The 22086-nt window shown below is 34.9% G+C and overlaps 1 protein-coding gene across 2 annotated transcripts; it reads right to left on the bottom strand.

Annotated features, from left to right (window-relative positions):
- Positions 1-796: 796 nt before the first annotated feature.
- On the bottom strand, positions 797-13531 carry LUM (lumican). Of its 2 annotated transcripts, none has more exons than XM_065743158.1 (3): positions 13447-13531; positions 9553-10449; positions 797-1821 (listed from the first exon to the last, which is right to left on the bottom strand). In XM_065743158.1, exons 2-3 carry the CDS (start codon positions 10427-10429, stop codon positions 1667-1669), a joined length of 1032 nt encoding a protein of 343 aa, XP_065599230.1. In that variant the 5' UTR covers positions 10430-10449; positions 13447-13531; the 3' UTR covers positions 797-1666. The 2 variants fall into 2 exon arrangements, with proteins under 2 accessions (XP_065599230.1, XP_065599229.1); XM_065743157.1 differs by having other exon boundaries at positions 9553-10438; positions 13437-13525.
- Positions 13532-22086: the final 8555 nt, after the last annotated feature.

Genomic DNA, 22086 nt, shown 5'->3' with positions numbered 1-22086 from the left:
ACAGCCTTTCTATGCAACTCGTATCAGAGTTTCACACTGTCACTGTGAAAACTTTGTTCACATGTCCAACTTGAATTTATCTTTTTGCAACTTTTCCTTTGCCACCTTGCCCATTCATTTTGCACCTCTGAGTCTGGTCCATTGTCTGGCTGTGGAAAACTACAATGAATTATTGGATTGAGGCATGTAGTATATTCAGAGAGGAAAAGAAATAGCTTGGAAAGAAGACAGTTTACCTGCAACACGTTTTCTGACCCCTTTAATGGATGTTCCAAATAATTTTTAATGGATACTCCCAAACATCTTTAAGGGATGTTACAAAGCATGAACTAAGTACCTCAGCTGTAGCTAAAACTAAATCCTGTCTCGAATATTTTTTCTTAGGTAATACTTTCTGCTTTTGCTATGGCTCTAATAGTGCCTGGTTGAATGTTTAATAGCCTGGTATTTGAAGAGGAAATAGTACCCATGGGATGATCTGTGTTTGCAAGCAATTCATTTATGACTCTGTTACTAGCACTTTTTTTGTGTGTAAGAGATGCTGACAATATTTGGACTATTCATTCCCAGGTAAAATATATTACTATTTTTCTGTCATGAATAGCTAGGGTTGCATTTTAGTTGTTGCCTGTGGCTTTTGAGAGATTTTGTTATTCTTTTGACAGTGCTTACCAATTAATTTGTGATTTTTCAGAATGCTTTGACTCCCATACTGCAACCTCCAGAAGACATGGACTTGGTGGCTAATGCAAGCGAAGTGGAATAACTGTAACTTCATAAACATATTGAAACTTAAAAGTAGTGAAAACAGTTTATTTAACCTTAAAATAAATTTTGCAAAATAGAATATCTTAGATTATCATATTTTAACCTGAAGGATATTTTTTTCTTTTCATTTTATAAAAGGCTGAAACACTGTTGACAATGACATGGACACAGAAATACTATTTACTATGTTTTATTTTCTACAATCTGGTTAAAAGTAGCATGCAAGTAATTGAATAAAAATACTTGTATATATGACTTATTTTGAAATAACAACCATACCATCAATGGATAAAATTTTTGCCATAAAAATTTAAAGGAAAGTACGACAAAAAGAAAACGATTTTTGACCTGAAAAAAATGTTTGTTTCCATGTTACCTTCCACGTATTCATTTTATATTGTCTTGGTCTCTGAAAATTATTTTCATACATCTTAGACTGCTTTTATATTGTTAAATCATTTTAAGAAAAGATGGGCACAAATAATTAAGAATACTGGGTTGCTTGCAGGAGAATCTTTTAATTACACAGGCTAGCCCATACTGCTCAGCACTTTGATGAAACCCATCTGACTTCCACATACATCTGGTACCAGATGGTACATTTTGCATGCTCAAACATGGATTTCTATCAGGCTGAATGTTTTCCCTCAACTTAACCAACCACATGAAGGCATATTTTGCACCACATCTAGTCATTCTTGTGCTTTCTAAATAACAACCTTTTGTGAAAGTATGCACACATTTCCTTAAGGTTGCCAAGTGCATGCTAAATGTTAAACAGAACGGATAATATGCAGATTGACATTTTTTTAAGACATATCCTAAATTTAACGAGCTATCATGATGCAATTCATGTAATAATGACCCTTTAGAAGGGAACTGCAGACTTTGAGTCATCTCACTCCAGTGAGATCTCTGCAGCCACTCGAAGGCAGTTGTACATCTCCTGTGGCAGGTCAGCTCGAGTAAGATTGTTTCCATCCAGGCGTAAATGTGTGATCTTGGAATAGGTCAGTGGTCCAACAACCTTACAGAAGCTGCTCAATGGAAACTCTGAAAAAAGAAAGGGATACATGAGTAAGAAAAAACATGAATAATTACAAAAACGACTTGGAAACTGTGGCCTCCCTGAGGAGCCTGTTCCTTGATCTCAGTGAAAAGCCTTTTTCTAAATAACCAATATGAACCCTCACTAAAACTATTTTTCAATACTTTGTCTTTCCACTGATAAAATGCCCCGTTAGTTTGCTATGACTTGAGAGGTTTGTCCCATAGGTCATAGAATCTTCTGAGTTGGAAGGAATCCTTGAAGGTCATCTAGTCCAGTTCCCCAGAAATGAGCAGGGACACCTACAAGCTGGTTTGGGTGCTCAGAGCAACATCCAGCCTGACCTTGGATGTCTCCGAAAATGGGGCATCCACCATCCCCCTGGGCAAAATGTTACAGTGCCTCACCACTCTTATTGTAAAATCTTCTTTACATCAAGTCTAAATCTCCTTTCTTCTAGTTTAAATCCATTTCCCCTTGTGCGATCACAACAGAAATGTCAAAGAGGTTCCAATCTTTAGCTGTGAGAAGTTCAGAAAGTCAGAATTTCAAGACTGGGTTTTTCAAGTGCTGTGTGCTTCCAACATCCCTATGAATTTTAAATCCTCAGATTTTATTTACAGACTCAAGCTGACACTTAGAAGGAAAAAAAAAAAGAAGTGGGGGTGAGGGAAGAGAATTACAAAAGAAAAAATAAAAAGGAAAAAAAATCAGTAGAATCTGGGATACAGAGGGAATAATCTTATGCTGAGTGCATTATGATCAAAAAGTAAAAAAAGCTATGGAGTATCCTGAATGAAATTTCGAGAAAAACTATGATTTTTCCATACCCATAAGAAAAATAATTAACTCCATTAAATATTATTTTCTGAATGTTTATATTTGATTTAATATTTTCAAAATGAAATTTGGCCTGAGAACAAAGAAGGAGTTGTACATTGAAACTGTATAGCTAAACCTTTCCAGAATAGCAGGTTTACCAAGTAAAAGTAAAAAATATTTGGAAAATATTTATGTTTATTGCAATTTGTGTAACATGCTATATACATATGGATCCCCATGTAGTTAAAATACAGCAGATCTTGTATGGAATTGGTGTCTTATGAATATTAACTGGAAGCAGAAAAATAACTAAATAAATAATGAAGCAGATAGATTTTATGCTCAATATAAATAAGCACACATATATACAGGGATGTTCCAAAAGTAATGCCTCCCATTCTCCCATTTTATTATGTTGGCCCACAGCGTCAAAGAAATGGCAGTAGAGGTTGAACCTTCCTAACATTATTCTGTTACATGTTGTTGTGTGACAGGTGGCAGCAGAGGGGCAGTCCAACAGAATGGAATTAGACATGGAACTGCAGATGAAGCAAAGGGGTGTTTCCTCTATGAGGAAAATGTTGCACCCACAGACATTCATCCATGATTGCTGAATGTTAAAGGTGACCAAACAGTGAATTTGAGCACAATGAGGCTGAGGGTGGTGCATTTCAGCAGTGTTAGCAACAACTGTGGGTCACCTCCACTGCTAAAGACTTTTACAAACGTTGCATGCAGGCTCCTGTTCATCTCTTGAAAAAAATACACAGCTAGTAGTGATGACTATGTTGAAAAATACAGTTTTGTAGCCAAGAATTTGCTCTGTTAAATGCTTTCATTATGCCTTTTGTATCTGTTGTAGTTTCCATGAAATTAACTAAGAAGCATTACTTTCAAAGCAACCTACATATGTATCATATGGAAAAGATCTCTTTTCAAGAAAGAATCCATGTAAATAATCTTAGTATCCATTATATACCACACTGTGTAATTCACAGATAATCCTTCATTCCTAACTCTGTTCACTTTGATTCATAGTCATTACTGAAGAAGAAATCTGAGAGTCTTCTTAGGGTCTTCGTTATCGATCAAATGCTACAAAATGCATTCATGTTGCAGAAGACTACATCTCATAATTTATGTGAAACATAGATAGGGTTCTCAGAATCAGAAACCTTTTTATCTACCAGTAGACTTTTGAAAACAGCATATTTTATATCTTTCCTGTATGACTATGCCTCTTCTATAAGAAAGCATGTTGACCTATATTCCATTGTAGTACTAGAAGAAATGGAAGAAGTATCTAGCATATCTCTGCTTTAAGTTCAACTGAATTCTTCCAGCACTAATATTACAATAGTATGCTATCATTGATTAAATGAACTAGTGTAATCTATATAAATGTATATCCGTCTGTAAAGGCAGTTCTTTAAAAAATGATAGTGTAGGTAATTTTTAGTGATAGTAAAGATAGATATATGATGTTGAATAGTGGGTGAGACTGTGTGTACCTTTCACAATATAAGTTCTAAATGAGAATTAAGGAATTGCATAATATGTTAGATTTTGAACACCAGTTAGACTACAAAATCAGAACAGTTTTCTAGATTCTATATGTTGTACAACCCTGTTTCGGAAAGATGAGAGATAAAGGTAACGCCTCCTATTTATTTTCATGGCAAATGCAAAATATGAGAGATAAAGGACATCCTTGCTGGCAGACATTGGACAGACCAAATGATAACACCAATATTATTGAACCTGCAGATCAATCTAATATTCTTTTACTTCAGAATGTATCAGCTGAAGTTAACTGTCAATCCTTTTGGGATACAACCATCCAATCTAAGATAGATATACGATTATAACAGGATGGAATTTGTTGTATGAAAACATAAGGTTGCTTGGCCTACAGACTATACCATTAATTATTTAGTTCCAGATACCTGTAGGTATTTTGGGTGTAATTTTTCAAGATTTAAATAAATATGAATTCTAGTATATATTTCTTTTTCCTTTTCTGATCACCCACAGAAAATAAAATGGCATGCTAAGTATACTCTTGTTGAAAGCTACATATATAAAAGCTTTCTGAATTTGCTTTTTTTCTTTTTTCTTTTTATAGTTACTTCTGAGTGAAAGTTGTTATATTTAGTTGAAATGTAAGGTATGAATATGTAAGTTGGGTAGATGCTTCACTACTCAAGAGTATTTAAACCTCACACGTGTAAATCATAAAGTGTATCAGTGCTACTAGACTATCTAACTGTACGGACTGTTTATGAGATTGAGATCCACTTCGGAAGTGGATTCTGAATTAATCTTCACAGAAGTCAAAGGAGCTCTGTCACGATCTTCAGTGGCATTGGGCTCCATTGCTTGATTCATTTTTTTTCATTTGGGTATCAATTTATTATAAAGTTTATGTAATTTCACTTGTTAGAAACATATTGGAAATTTCTGTATTTTAGTTGTTGTCTACACTGCAAGAAGATTAGATAAGTGGGACTTGGAGTGCATTTGATATTCTGTTACCTAGATGTTCTGTATGAGAACTACAATCAAAGAGATTGACACATTGAAACATCACTAGTTTACTTCCTCCTTTATTATAGTGATTAATGTTGCAGATAAACCTGTTAAAAATGTTAAAAAAATAATAATATTCAAGTTCAAAGGCAATGGACCTTGAATTTTTCCACTAGTGTGACATTCATATTTTACCAACAAAGAATTCCCACAGGAGCCAGAAACAGGGATAGTTGCAAGGATTGGATAATAACTGGATTTTTGCCTGAACAACTATTTTCTCACTAAATGTGTCTGTCCCCTTAAAAAAATTCTGATATTCTAACAAATACCCTGAATATAATAAATATATTAAAAATGGAATAAAAACCAGGAGCAGATATATCCTCTGCTCTCACCCATAGAACAAAATAGAAGTTCAGAAAGATTTTTTTTCACACAAAATTGTTTTTTCACTACATTCTAAGCAAGAGTATTTAACTTTTAAAATCAGGAGCATAAGCAGCTTTAAGCTGAGGAAAATTAACTATACTAAGACTTCTTATTATGGCATGCAATCACTAGAAAAGCCTAATGGGATCAGCAGGTTCTAGTCACCCCTGCTGGCTTGTGGTCCAGTAGTAAACATATCTGAGTCATTTCTGCACAGACCATTGTAAAATAATCACTTTGAGATTGCGGCAGTGTTCCAGATAAAAGACCACAAAGCATCTTACAACTAGCTATATTTAGAGTAATTAAATTCATAATACAACTGAATCTAAGCTGCAGCAGAAAGCTGGATCCATTACAAATACAATACCCCCATTACAAATACAGTCTGGGTGATGAAAGGATTGAGTGCAGCCCTGACAAAAAAAAAATAAAACAAAAAAACACCTGGGAGTACTTTATGGCACCTGAACATGAGCCAGCAATGTGCCCTTGCAGCCCAGAAAGCCAGTCGTATTCTGGGCTGCATCAAAAAAAGTATAGTCAGCAGTTCGAGGGAGGTGATCCTACCCCTCTACTTTGTACTGATGAGGCCTCGCCTGGAGTATTGTATCCACATGTGGAGTCCTCAGAACAGGAGAGACTTGGACATGTTGGAGCATGTCCAAAGGAGGGCCACAAAATGTTCCAAGGGATGGAATACTTCTGTGAGTACAGGCTGAGAGAGCTGAGGCTTTTCAGCATGAAGAAAAGGCTACAAGGTGATCTGAGAGCGGCCTTTCAGTATCTAAAGGGGAGCTACAGGAAAAAAGGGGACAGACTCTCTAGCAGAGTTGGCTTTGATAGAACAAGGGGAAATGGTTTCAAGCTCAAAGAGGGTAGATTTAGGTTAGATATAAAGAAAATATCTTTTACAGTGAGGATGGTGAGGCACTGGAACATGTTGCCCAGTGATGTGGTTGATGCAACATCCCTGGAGTCTTTCAAGGTGAGGCTGTATAAGGCCCTGGGCAACCTGATCTAGCTGTGGTGTCCCTGTTCACTCTGGGGCAGTTGGACTAGATGGCCTTCAGAGGTCCTTTACAAGTCTAAAGATTCCATGACTCTATGAGAATATGTGACTTTGTCCAGTGGAAAGTTTTCAAGTTCCACTTGTTATACTCCATTCCTATTATATCTTCTTCCTAGGGTTTCAGGAGAAGCCAATTCTTTCCTTAATCTTTTGCAAATGAAATATGGACCTGTGAAATTTCTTCTTGTATTGACTCTGCTGAGGGTTTTTTGCCCTGAAGAATTTATAACAAATATTATAAATATGTACTTCAACTTAAAGGCATCTTAAAACACAGGAGTAAACCGTGGATATTACTGAGCACAAAATTTAATCCTGAAATTACTAAAAAAGACATTAAGCAAAATAAAACAGAAACTTCAATCTTCTTCACTATGGACTTCAGGTAGAGAGAGCAAAGACTTTTATAAACTCACCATGGTCCTATAGTAGCTTGGATATTCAACTAGTTCAAATACAGTGATGGGGTATACTGTTGATACCTAACATGTACTTCACATGGGCTTCAGTTTATTACTATAGATCAAATGGTTTCTTCTGAATTTGTCTTTATTCCAGTTTGCTATCCTACTTATTTGCCTATTGCTCCTCCTATCACAGTGGGATGAAGACAGAACACACTGAAATGAAACTGATACTTTTTCCAATATTTCAGAGTGTACATTCATCAGCTTCTGTTCAAGAAGCTCAAAGTCACTCAAATGAGGACAATTTTCCAAATACATAATTTTTTAGATATGGCAATGCATAATATCAAACAACAACAATAACAACAAAAAACTTGTGGACAGTAATTTAGAGAGATATTTCCTTTCTTTCTAATAATACCAAAAGGAGTTGGGCTTCTTCTCAGGCAAATGCTAAGGTTAATTGAGAAAGAGACATGACAGCAAATGAAGAACTCTGCATAAGTATATTTACATTGGGTTTCAATAAAAGTGTAAATTTTAAGATATGTAAGTATAATCAAAGAAATTATACCTTTTGAATTGTATAACGTTTTTTTTTTATTATCATTAAATCTTATACAGAAGTTTCCTTCTCACATAATGAGTACTATGGGCCATTGTATGGAAGAGGAGCATTCCTTGTTTACCTTCATCCTTACATAAATCTCTGGAAAACAGGAATATTTTATTAAAAACCAACTGGTCATTTGTTTGGGTGTCAAATATCAGTTAAAGGAATTTTTAGAAAGACTAAGGACTCAGACCTGTAGTTCAGATGTAATTAATAAATAATTGCAAAGGGTTTGCTCACTCTGTATCTGGTATCTTCTTAAAACCAAAATGCCTATTGCTTGTCCCACATTGTTAATTTGCATATTAGGGAACACAATATTATGCCTTTGAAATTAGATAGTCGAAGCAATTTGTTATGAAAGTTTTCTACACAGTCTTGTTCAGCCAAAAGAACAAATCAGAGCTCTCTTGCAGCAGTCCACATGGGAGCAAAGAAAGTGTAGCAGTAGCCAGTGCACTCAATCCTCACACAAATCCTCCCTCTCCCACTGACTAGTGTTCTGGAAACACTGCTTTCATTGAAAAAGTAAATTGTTGTCACAGTTGCTCAGAAGTCCTTGGAAATATTAGTGGAAAGCAAACTTTGTGCCTGGATCTCTTGAAGAAGGTTCAGAATATCCATACAGCATTGAATAATATCTCATTTGTCTTAGGAGAAATTAAAAAACATCAGTTCTTTCAGGAACAAAAGAGTATTTGAAAGAGTTCTACAAGTTGCTATATTTGGTACTTCATGGGGGAAGTAAATTAACTCATTGTTTTCCTTCATCAAGTTTGTGTAGAGTAAAAAATAATTAAATTTATTATCTAAAAGTGGTATCCTAGAGACCTGATGGATACAGGCAAACATACAGGAGGATTTTCTGATTTACTTAATGCAAGTTAGCAGGATGATGGAAACCCTCAACAGAAACAGCTGTTTTTGACCATACTGTCTCTCCATGAGAGGTCACTGCTCACAGAAGTGTAGCTGGAGGGTGTCTGATGGGAGGGTGAGGTCTGCTCAGCTCCATATTATCTCCCTCCTACCCCAGGGCTAAGACAGTCTTGGTCTCAGTAGAAGCCTCCACAAAGTCATACAAGTTGGAGTTATTATTGAATTGAGAATGAACTTTTGTTCAAATCTTGTTTAAATGGGGAGAAGCTTGACATCTGATCAAGTGATGAAAAAAAACCAAAACAAACCAAGAATAAAAAGAAGAAACAAGAAGGCAGCTCTTAGGATCTGAAGGGGGATTTGGAAATACACTGCCTGTAAGCAGGAAAGACAAGGAAGGAGATAGATAGATAGATAGATAGATAGATAGATAGATAGATAGATAGATAGATAGATAGATAGATAGATAGATACCAGCTATTTTTGTTCTTTTTCACCATGCCTTGTATCTAGTACCTTATGAATTTATCTTTCCTCCCCTCAAGTACTTTCATTTCCTGTCCTCTGAAAGGTTGCACATGCTCTAGTCAGATTCTCAACTGTTATCTTTTATTGACTTAAAAATTCTGAATATCTTCCACACTGATTAAAAATGAGTTTTGTAGGTTTTTTTTTTCTGAATTGTATAAGTACACTCCATTGATTTCAATGGAATTATTCCAATTTATGTGATATGAGGATTTGAACATTAATAAGCACATTTGAAGGAAAATGGAATTTTCTGTCTTTAGGTGAATTTGGGTAGCTAAATGTCTGTCTTTCTAATATTAATGTGAGCAACAGTCAGAGAAATGTCAGTGTGCTAACAGGTTAGCCAGTACCATTTCTTCAGAATGTTTGAACAATAATTCCAGACAAGTGAACAAGCCATTACTGTCTGGTCTGTGATAAATGGTAATGAAAACATGCAGTTTTAACTCACTATTAATTTTGTTGACTTGGAGGTAGAAGTTTTCAAGATTCTCGCTGACAGTTGGAATACTCTTCAGTTGATTGAAGGACAGATCCAACTCTACCAATGATGTGATATTGAAGACATTGCCTGGTATTCCAGAATCTGTTAACTTATTGTGGGATAAACGTAAATATTGAAGGGTTTTAAAACCTTGGAAGTACTCATCAGGAATATTGGAGATCTGGTTATTGTCAAAATACAACATGAGTAAGGAATGAGGCAGTCCTGTTGGCAGCTTTGTAAGTTGATTGAAGCTTAAGTCTAGATACAAAAGTGAATTCAGACCTTTAAAAGCCCCAGAAATAGAATCTGTTTTCAGCTGGTTGTTCTGGAGATGAATGACAGTCAGATTTACCAGCCCCTCGAGTGCACCAGGATTGACTTTTGTGATCTTGTTGTGACTTAATTGCAGGTCATCCAGAGTTTTGGGGAGTGGTCCAACAGCTTCAGTCAAATTGTTGTAGTTAATGTGAAGTTTCTTCAGATTCTTTAGTTTAGAGAAGACTCTTCCCTTTATTTTTGAATTTTCCAGATGATTGTGATCTAGAATCAGCCACTGCAGGTCTGTTACATTATCAAATGTGTTCTCTTCAATGGCCTCAATCATATTGTTTCGAAGATAAAGGTATTTTATTCCACTTGGTACAATTGGAATGGTTTTCAGTTTAAGATTGTCACAATACATTGCAGTAGGATAGCTTAAAGGACAATTACATTCTGGGGCACATACTGCTGTGGATGGCCCAAAAGGATCATAACCATAATCATCTGCAGGACCATAGTCATACTGGCAAAAAATGCCACTAATCAGTACTAGAAAGATGGGTAGAGAGTTTAAAGTCATCTTTTCAATGTGTCTTGTGTCTGTATAGTGGAGAAGAATAAAATGTTACAATTCTGATTCTTTAAATATTTTTCTGCAACATTTGAAATTTTAATATACAAACATAATGATTCAACGCTAATTTATACATGCTTCCTATATAAAGATATTAATTAATTTAAAATATATTAGTTTGTTAGCATTGCAATGTTACTACTACAGATTTACAGCTCTTATTTTATTATAATCTGCCTTTGTGATGTGAATCTGCAGGCCATTCTGCTGCTGCAAGTAATTTTTAAAATCATCCTGTAGCCATTCATTAAATAACAAGAAGGATGATAAAGTCCAAGTTTTCTAAACTTGGAACAGAAGTTCTTGGTTTTGTTGAAGGTCATGTTCAGATAAAGTTTTGCCATTTAAATTCTATCAAGATTTAATTGCTACTCCTAATATATTGAAGTACCTTATACTTAAATAATATGTGGTGGTTTAATTCAGTTTTAAAAAACTCAGGAAAGCTGCAAATTGAGAGTGATGGTCTACTGTACAATTGTTAAGATGACAGTAGTTTGAGATAGCTTTTCCCATTTCCATATTCAGTTAAAGAACAAACTCATAGAAACAGCACATGCTCTTCTGGACCTGTCAAATAGCACTGCACATGTGTACATGTGTGTATGCTATCTAATATGAGTCTACACAGGATATGAAATGACAACTCTTCATGTAGTGCAAACATTCTTTCAAAATTGATATATGACAATAAGAGTGCTAACCACCTTATATCACCACCGCAAATAAATAGATCAATAAGCACTTGCTGTACACAGTTAGCCTTCTAGATATACAGCAAAGGGATGTTTAGGATATTTGGGGATGTTTTGCAGTGACGCAATATGAGTCATCCCACATTACTTTTCAAGGACATACTTTACTAATTAGATGCTTCACAAGATCTCAGAATCTTCACAGACTAGTATCTTGCTGATTTTTATTACTGCTTGGATGCTGAGTTGTAAAAGTCAGCTTAGCATCACTGAAATTGATGAGCTTACTTTGATTTTCACCATGAACGTGTACTCAATTACTGTTCAAAGAGTGAGACAATTCAGCAAATCCTTCAAATCCCTTTGTTCTGAAATAATTTCAAACAGCATGTGCATAATTTAAACAGGCCACCAGACACTGCTCTCATATCTAGGCAATCATCCAACAGAGTAAGTTAGTCTTGTTATTGTCACTATTTCATGATGGAATTCCTAAAGTCAAAATGCAAGATCATTGCTAGAAAGTCTACCTTAACTAAATTTCCTTGCTTTTATTGAATTGATAAAAGCCACATCACAGTTTAGTCAACTAGAGTTACTTTAATCAGGGCCTATTGATCTTGTGTAATGCAAGGAATTTTTAGAACTGTCAGTCACCCCACAAAGACTCAATGCTGGATATTAAGCTGCTGTGCTCTGAACAAAGACTAGGATTGCATATCTTTTACCATGGTGTTGGCTCCATTTTATCTAATGACAAACTGCTGGATAGAGAATCACTGAAACATGAGTTATCAGTGTAATTTTCTTTGTCTGTTCTTCATTACTGTATGGGATGAGAACACACAGGGGACTTTAAGTCCCCTGCTGGTATGAATAAGTACAGCTATTCTGAAACCAGAAAAGTTGCAACAATACAGTCTGGTTTGAAATCTATTCCTATTTCGGTAGCAAACATTAAAGATGAGGAACTATCTGCTTTGTATTCAAAATATATGATATTGTAGTGAACTCCTTGGACTACATTCTTGGACCTCACAATGACGTTTTTACACTCAGTTTTAGACATCCTCATCATTTCATAGTCTTACTGATAAAGTAGAATAAACATCCATTTTAAATTCAAGTTCTATAGTTCTTGTGGTTTCAAGTTATATTAAAAATGCTTATCTTTATTACTGTTATAATAAGCAGACAGTTAAAGAGTGTACAATGTTTAACTACTATGAAAGCATTTGAGTTAGATAAAAATTTTCGGATAATTTTACCAACAGCATTTTAAAATGTAAATGTCAGTTCTATAGTGAAAAGCCATATGTGCATGTTCGTGACATGAAATAACACAGTAATGTGAATATTTGCTGTTGTTTTATTTTATTTGTGGTTTTGCATTCTAAGTGGTTCTCTGTCAGAAGTGTAATATGTAAATAGATCATATACACATGCTTGGTTGTTACACTGAACTATATACATTCAAAAGATAGCATCAGCATAAATTCTTAGATATTTATCTTATAACACAAGCATGTTTGAACTAATTGCCCTTGTTTGTTCTACTCAGTTATGTTGTTAAATACCTGTGAAAACATTTGTGAAGTTGCCCAGGCAGCATGCCAAAACACACCAAATGACAAATCCACAAATTTGGATAAATGCTTACTAGTAGTAGATGAACTATTCATGTTATTTTGGAGTCTATACCACTTTAATTCCAAAGTTGTGAAATAAGGTATACAAAAGTTTATTATTAAAATAGCATTAGTCTAAATATGCCTTAATTCTGCAGCTTAAATTTTCACACAATTTCCATAGGAGTTCATATTCAAAAGTTTCAATAGTATGTACAAAATGAGCCTAAAAATTATCCAAAATAATTTAGCTTGTAGTTTTCCTCTCTTTGTTTTCTTGATTAATTATTGAAGTGTTTGAATACCTTCCCTTTTTATAAAATTAAGAAAGAAAATGTAACAAATGGAGTGCTATGAAGCTATTACTAAGTGAGGAATAAGTAGTCTTTAAAATAATTTCTCTACTGTACAACCACTCTTCTTTTGAAGCAGAACAAAACAGACTTTAAAAAAGTGCAGCACTGATGCACAAAACATGTGAGGTCGTTTCAAGGAAGCTAAAAAAGTAAATGCACTAAATGACTGCTGATTTGTATTCAATTTACAAATTGGCAAACTTATCTTGACATGTTTTCACATTCCCATTACAGCTACATTTAAATAGCTGAACATTACAGTTAAAACATGCAGCAGCACTTACCTTACTGCCTTGAAGCTGCTTTCCTTAATTCCCAGAGCAGATGCAATAAGGGTCTGTATCGACCAATATATGCTGTAAACAGTGTCAGGAGGTAAAAGTCTGCCAGATCCTCTGTGTTACAAGAGGAAAAAAAAAAAAAAGACCCTGAAAAAAAAACCTAGTCACGCTGTTCTCTGAAGCTGCTATGTCATCATGGTGATCTTGTGGTGTGGCATGTACGAATATGCAGCTCTCTTAATGAAGTGCAGGTGGATACCACATTTTGTACAAGGACAACCCATCTGCTGTTCCTGTGGGATGAGAGAATGATAAGTGTTTCACAAACCTGAAAAAGTTTAGATCACTATCCATACTGTTATACAAAGATTTTTTGTGGAGGAACAACGTTTTCCTTTATAAAACAAATTATAAACAGACTTTTGTTTTCCAGCTTATTTTATACTGCTAGACATGAGTTAACAAATAGCACTCAGACCTCAATGCTGCTGTACTTCTTAAGCCAAGTGACTCATTCTTTTTTTTTTTAACTATCTTATGTCCACAATAAAATATCCTTAATAAAACTTTTAGCTTAAGGACAGGAACAAAAATGTCAAGATTATCTTTGAGTTACATCATTTTACTCAACATAAGACACCGAGTTCAAAGTTTCTTCCACAGTGTAGTAATTTACTTTTACTTTACCTTTACTTTTCTTTGGTGATTAAATGCATGCCTGTCCCCAGGAAGATTTTTTTTTTTTTTTTGCGTTTTTGTTGTTATTGTTTGTTTGGTTTGGTTTGGTTTGGTTTGGTTTGGTTTGGTTTGGTTTGGTTTCCCAGCAGTTACTGTAAACTCACTTTATACATTTATTCATTTTTGCCCTTGTTGTTTTCCTGCTTTTCAGAATCTGGAACTACTCAGCTTTACGTTGTCTGTTTCTTATTCCATGGATGTAGTTCAAGAATGCATCTTACAGCTTGGATGAGAATGCTATTTTCACTGGGAAATGCCAAAAATAATGCACTGAGACAGTAACTGTTTAAAGTGGATCTTATTGTTTCTGTGAGAATCTCCCCTTATCTCTAAATGGTGGATGTCTTCCCTTTTTATGAGATGCCACCTCTCCATTGTAAAGCTAGATGGGAAAAGAGTGTCTGTCTCAATGAAAAGTCAGAGTACAGGTAGGCAGGAGAATCTGAGTGGCCTCCTGCTACAGAGAAACCTAGTCATGGGCTTCCACCAAGATCTGCTGTTGCTACATCTGGGCCTTCATGCCAGTGGGGTCACTGGGGGCAGAGACAGGCCAGGCATAATTCAGTGCCCCTCACAGAGAATAAGAAAGATACCCAAAGATTACAAATCATTGGGCTACAAATTCCTAACACAATTAGCAAACAAAATTATTCAAGACAGAGTGCTAAATGCCAGTGCATCCCCGAGGAAGTGAATGTAATTGTTTTGATATTCTAACACCATGTCTGTCACCCTGGCATTAGAGAACATGTTGGGAGACAGAAGCTGATGATATACCATAACCACACTACTTGAATGATTCAGATCAGCTAAATGTAACCATTTAGAGTGTTTGAAATCTTCAAAACTGACATAGTGAATTAAGCAAAGTAGGTGAAATGTGCATGGGTTAAGGACTGGAAATGTGTAAGGGGACAAAGCTGTTGTCTCGTTCATGGACAAATGGAGACCAGATGGAGTTTCTCATGCTCAGTATGATACTTCTCTGAAAATTACTTCATTAGTTTCAGTTGACCAAGGAAAACCTAAGCTGTAACCTTGATTACAAAGGATTGCAAAGGGAAAAAAAAAAAAAAAAAAAAAAGGAAGAGTATTCAGAAAACAATCTAATTGAAACAGAGAAAGGATTCTGAGTGCAGAAAAAGAATGCCTCAGAATGTACTTAAATTAGCACTGTGGTTTGCTCTGGGAAAGAAGGTACAGCAAGGTGAGCAAAAGAGCATGACAGTTGTAAAGGCAACTCTACAGGGAAGGTACTAGATGTGTTTTACAGATTAAAAACCTTTTCTGAAAGACAAGCACAATATAATATAAAAATTAATATATATTTTGATCTTTCACGTGATTTTACTTTTGCAGTATGAAAATAATTGCATATTGCTGGAAATACAGGATGTTGAAGGCTCAATGTGTTTTTGGTGAAGATATGTCAGTGTACTAGATGTTTGTTACTCCAATTTATTTAGGTTCAGTCTATATCCTTTTTCTCATAAATACAAAACATGCCTATCTTCCACAGTGGGTAGAAACATCTTATTAAACAAACGTGATGATATTTTACAATTAACATATTGTAAAAACTTGGGTTAAATATAGTTCAGCTAAGAATTTTCATTCATATAGTTCCCATTTTGCTGTTTTAAATTAGCAATGTAAGTCAAGATGAAGAAACACATGCCTTCTAAGAATAAGATAAAGAAAAATAAGAATTCCCTTAAGTAAGATTTTTGCCTTCTCTCCACTTTGTTGTTAATGCTGTTCCTTCAGCATCTTTTTATATGAATGCTTCATTGATTCAGAAAACACACACCTCATAAACCTAGTTTGGGGGAATAAATTTCAGATGATGAGGATTTAGTTTCTTCTGCAACAGAGTGGGAAAACAGGTGGATAGTTTCTTCTTCCTGGATCTTTTTTCTTTTTTCTTTTTTTTTTTCCCCAGGTTTGAGAAGCTTTTAAACTTCATGTGAATGTAGTCTAGCTAATATCCAAGGAATCCACAAAATAATATGCAAATTCATCCATGGCATCTAGTTTGATTCTTATTACCTGATAGATTCAGGACATGCGTGTATTTCTCACATTTATAGCAACTTTCTTCTAGTAAAGACATCTTGTTGTTTTTTTTTTCTTTCTGAATTTATTTGTAGGCTGTATTTCTTATTTATTTTTCATAAATGGATCAAAACTTGTTCAAAACCTACTAACATACAGTTCTCTTTAGTTTGAGTTATGTGAGTAGAAATGTCAGCTGAAATGACACTATTTTCATTCTTCAGTCATCAGTCATATCCCTTCTGTCTTATCTCTCTGGTAAAAATATCTTCTTAATAGCCTCTATACACTTCTGCATGAACTTCTCCTAATCTGTTTGTTATTAATCTCTTTTCTCTCCTAAAAATCCAATGCACTGAAACCTAATAGATATAACCCAAGACAAATGCTTCCTTTTAGTTTTATAAACGTACACATCTGATATCTTACTAGTGTTTAATTATGAGTAAATTTCAATTCTATAAGTTCGTATTCAAAGCAAGTATTTTTTTTCCCTAAGATCTAAATGATACGAGTGCCCAAAATTAAAAATAGGATGTCTGAGTCATAGAAGTGTATAGCTTCAGACAAAGTACTTGTGAAGCTTTTCAAACTGCCACATAAATGGAGTAATAATTTTTCATGCTATTTACTTGTAATTAAAATTAAATGTTACTCTCAAGAGGAGATGAGGGCAAGTTTGTATTAATGGACTTCTTTTACAGCAACATAATGAAATGAAATGTCCATTAAGAGAAAAGATCATTCCACAAGCACTATAACACAAGCCACTAAATTATAGATGTGTTATGTTGTTTGTTATGAACTACTGAAAATGTATGATGTTTTCCACATCTTTGTGTAGTAATTATACAGCCTGTTAGCTTATATTTAGTGAATAAACAAAAATATGATATTGGTTCAAACTTCCAGTAATACTTAGTTAAATGTTTTTGCAAAGTACTGCAGCATTTTGAAAATATTGCTTAAAGCTGACTCATATCAAATGAGTTCCACTAAAAACAATTCAGTTCCAGATTCTGAAGGATGTAGGTGCTTATTATTTCTTCATCTGAAAATTCTCTTTCATCCAAATTGAAATTTTATTTATTCAGCTTCTACACTGCACTCACAGGTTAAATGGAAATTGTTAGCACACATACTATAAGCATTACAAAATTTGTGGTGATCCAGATCCTTTTTTCCTTTCCCCTAAAAAGGAAATAACAGCTTTGGAAATTTACAAAAATGGTACTAGTGGTACAACATATTAGCAGACCACAACAGATATTTTAGTTGAGTATGTATCTCTGTTTTTGTGGTTCTGAGAAACTACTTACTGTTTTGCTTCAAACTTGACAGTGTCTGTATTTGACTATTCCTAATCTCTTCATTGCTTTTCAGACTGTTTTTGTACCAGACTGCACTTAATTTGACAGAAATTGACAATGGCTAAATTCCTTTTAGTTGACTCTAAGTTTGATCAGATCTCTTGTATGTTAAGAACTGTATGGACTAAGACTAGTAACTGTTTTTTTTTAAACAGATTGCTATACATATATAGTCTATGTTCTAACATTTCTCATGGTCTGTGTACAAAACAAAGACATCTGGCCCTGGAACATGAACCAATTCAGACAATTCTGATTCAAAAATAAGAGGGGGAATCAAGGAGTTGGCAAAGTTCTGGAAAAGTTGGGGTTGGTAGGTTATAATAACAGCTCCATATCTTAACTGGCACAAATGATTTATAGGGAAATAAGGAGCTAGACACAGGAAACATGACTAGCTTACTGCCAAGTGTTTGTATGTAATAATGCTCTATCAGCATAGACCTCCTTCGAAAATCCTTGACTACTAAACATCTTCTAATATAGACATTAAGCAATGTCTTTCTTCATTCTCATCGTTGCTGTTCAAGGCCTAAAGGGATGTTTCATCTAACTTGGCTTACCATATATCTCAATCCATTAGTCTTCATTTTGTTACTGCTGTATGAAGTCCAAAAACATGTCTTTGCTCCAGACAACATATACCAGATTTACCACATTGCTCAGGAACAGTAGCTTCAGCTCACAGAGCATACAAGGATGTGCAGCAGAGCTGGCTGCATCTGTTCGTGCATGCTGCTAGTGGGCAGAACATGTTGGGACAGCCTGCTCCACAAAACCTCTGTAGAAGTGGGAACTGCTTCTTGTTGGCTTTGTGATGCTCCTCCATGAGATGCTGTCTCCTCGTGAGTTCCTACAATCTGCAGTCCTTTGCCTGAAAGAATACGGCATGGTTCTGTATGTTGAGAGCAACAGTCTGATGTGAAGACAAATAGCCTTTGACTTTGAACATGGTTCCTACACAACCAATGCACAGCATTTTCCCTTCTGCCTGTTGAGAATCTCAGCTAGAACTTGGTGGTAAATTTTCTTTGCCATTTAGATGGGACAGTTTGAGAGACACTATACTTGCATCCTTAAAAGTATCAGTGTGATTGTTAAAATGAATCCCCTCATAAAAATCTACTGGTAATACAAAAGACCCTATGATCTACCAAGTTTACAATCTCATGAACAAGTGAAGGCTTGCTAGATAATATCTGTCTTATCATTCCTGGGGGCAGCAGCAAGGGATACAGGAGTGCAGGTAGCATTTTCATCAGTCCTTCCTGTCAAAGGAAAGGTATTTGAAAGAGCCAGTCAAATCTGGAAAAACAACAAATGTTTACAGGGCTGGTGCTGCAGCCAGGGATTTAGCTACATAGACCATGGGATTAGCTTTGAGAAATTTGGTCTACTGGGTTTAGACAGGATACATCAGTCTGAGGGAGCAGAATGAAGCCCTTATAATCCAAGGAAGAGTGGATAGCAATCTACTACACTGCTTAACATCCACAAATCTATAGGGTCAGATGGGATGAACCTAGTGACTCACTCAGCATGGGCTTATGAAAGACATGTCCTGCCATAGTAACCCAATTTCCTTCTCTCACATCCACAACACACATTCAATCAAATCAAAACTCATGTGTACTACATAATGCATGCAGTTATGGTGCCTGGTAAGTAAAATGCAGTGATCACTGATGATAATATTTCAGCCTACCTAATATCATTTCAACACAAAAGAGAATCCAAAAAAAAAAAAAAAAAGGAAAAATTGTGAAGAAGGAGTGAGTGTTCAATGAAAAATGGACAGATGAGTACATTTTAGTTAAGAAAAATAATATGACATTATGCTTATTTTCCAAGGAAATCATGTCAGTTTCAAAGACAACAATTTGAAAAGATTTTATGTGCAAAAAGCATGCTGCCAAATTCAATACATATAAAGGAAAGTTTTGCAAAGACAAAATAACAGTACTGAAAAAAGTTCTGCCTTCTCAACATATATATTTTTTAAAGTTATAACCACACAAACTATTAGGGAAGCTAGTTATGTGTTAGCAAATTCGATTAAAAAAAAATTACATTTACTGATGGTGAGATTATTAAACAATGTATGGAAAGCATGGCAGATATAATTTATCATGATAAAAAGTGGATTTTTCTAAAATCTGTTTGTGTCTCCAGGAAATCATCAGGCAAACTGAAGAAATAGGAAAATCTATTAAAAGAAATTAAGAGTGTAACACTGCTTATTTCTAATGTTATGCTTTGATGATAGATGAAAGTATCGATGTTACAGATATGGCTCAAGATGCCATTTCCATTAGAGTTACTAATAATGAATATAATGTCACTAAAGAAATGGCTTATTTAATCTCATTAAAAGACACAACTCAATCTCTTTATCCATATGGAACAGTAAAATAAAAAAAAATACATTAAAGTGATTTTCTTTAATCTTTCTCAATATATCTGGTAAGCTACCAGAGGCACCCTGGCAATGGCTGCTAAAAAACAAGAACTTATAAAAGTAATCAAAGATGGTGACTCAACTGCCATCAGCAAGTCACATTTGATGAAATATCACTGCATCATCCATCAAGAAAATATATGCTGAAAAGCTTTAAAAATTTACAATGCCATGCAAATTGTCATCAAAGCTATGAGTTTCATAAAGTACAGAGGATTGAATCATCACCAGTTTCAGGAATTTCTTACAAATATGGATATTGATTATGGGGACATCATTTACTTTTCTGAAGTAAGGTGTTAAAATACTAAAAAGATTTTATGATTCACAAAATGAATCAATTCATTTATGGACTCAATAGGAAAATTTGTGCCAGAACTTGAAGATGTAAAAGTCTCACAGATTCTGGTAGATTTGATCACTTCTTTAAACAAGTTAAACATGCATCTTCAAGGTGAAAACCAACTTAGCTGTGCTTTGTTTAAAACCATAACAGCGTTCAAAATAAAACATAAATTATGGCAAATAATTTTATGCACTTTTATACATTGGCTAAACACACACTCCTGTGAATGCCAAAAAATATGAAGCCTTGCTTCCCATCTTGATACATGAATGTGAGAATTTGTTTCAAAAATGCAAAAAAAATCATAGTTTTTTTGGCAAATTTGTGATTTCATTTTCAAGTCAATATAAATACAATAGCTGTGAATTTTCCAATTGAATATATGGAATTGCAATCACATATTTAACTCAAAAATTCAATCATGCCTGTTTACTAGACTTTTTAAGGCCTGTCTTACCAGAGTGAACTATCCCTTTCTGCACAATCACACCTTATTCATGTCATCACTTTTTGGCAGTGTGTACACTTGTGAACAACTATTTTTAAGAATGAAATATAGGATCAGTAAAATTTCATTAAAAATCTCTGACCTTGAGAAATCAGAATTGCAAGCAATCTCATTGAACTAAGTGGATATGTTATTTTCACACAAATAAGCTCAAATATCCCACTCCAAATATCCCATTTTAATGTATTTGTTGCTGTCTTTTTCTATATGTTTCAATAAAAGATATTAAAAGACAAAGCAGGTTTTGTTATTTACATATACAAACTATATATATATGTGTATACACACACGCACACACACACACATATTTTACATGCAGTCTAAGGCAATTCCTCTTCACTCAATGACAGAGTTGGTATGTTTCAGCCTGGAGAAGAATCCAGGGTAACCTTAGAGTGGCCTTTCAGTACCTAAAGGGAGTCTGCTCAAAAGGTGAAATTGAACTTTTTTCATGTAATGTTAGGATAAGGAGTAACAGTTTTAAATGAAAAGAAGGCAGATCTATAATAGATATAAGGAAGAAATTCTTAGCTAAGAGAGTGGTGAAACAATGGACAAGGTTGCCAAGAGAATCTGTGGTTACCCCATCCCTGGAAGTGTTCAAGGACAGATTAGATGGGGCAACATAATTCAGTGGGATGTAGCCTTGCCCATGGCAGATGGGTTAGACCTGGAGGATCTTTAAGGTCACTTTTGACCCAAAGCATTATATGGCTGTTCTATGTTTCCATGTATACTTCACATTTCCCCATTCTTCATGTCTCATACTTTTTATTTTCTTTCATTTCTTGTTGCATTTGACTTTTCTTTGGAAATGAAAATATTTATGGCTGAAATTTGCCTTTTTCATAGAATTATAGATAGTGGTCTGGGTTAAAAAGGACATAAAAGATCATCTAGTTTCAACTCTCCCCCTGTGGGCAGGGTCACCAACCACTAGACCAGGCTGCCCAGAGCCACATCCAGCCTTGCCTTGAACACCTCTGGGGATGAAGCATCCACATCTCTGGGCAACCTGTTCCAGTGCATCACCACCCTGAGTGAAAAACACCCTCCTAATATCTAACCTGAATCTCCCCTGTCTTACTACAAACCCATTCCCCCTTGTCCTATCATTATCAACCCATGTAAACAATCATTCCCCCTCCTGTTTATATGGTCTCTGCAA

Source organism: Cyrtonyx montezumae, unplaced genomic scaffold (genome assembly GCF_038088225.1).
Source record: "Cyrtonyx montezumae isolate F1298 unplaced genomic scaffold, pur_monq_1.0 scaffold_3, whole genome shotgun sequence".
Classification (NCBI taxonomy): Eukaryota; Metazoa; Chordata; class Aves; order Galliformes; family Odontophoridae; genus Cyrtonyx; species Cyrtonyx montezumae.
Note: the sequence above shows the minus strand (reverse complement) of the source record. Positions and strands in the feature narration are given on the sequence as shown.

Bases quoted from the DNA above. Each gene is read 5' to 3' on its own strand.
- LUM (XM_065743158.1), bottom strand. From the start codon at position 10,429: ATGACTTTAAACTCTCTACCCATCTTTCTAGTACTGATTAGTGGCATT. The intron at 1,822-9,552 runs GTGAGTTAAAAC...TTCTTTTTTCAG, and splicing joins CCAAGTCAACAAAATTAATA to AGTTTCCATTGAGCAGCTTC.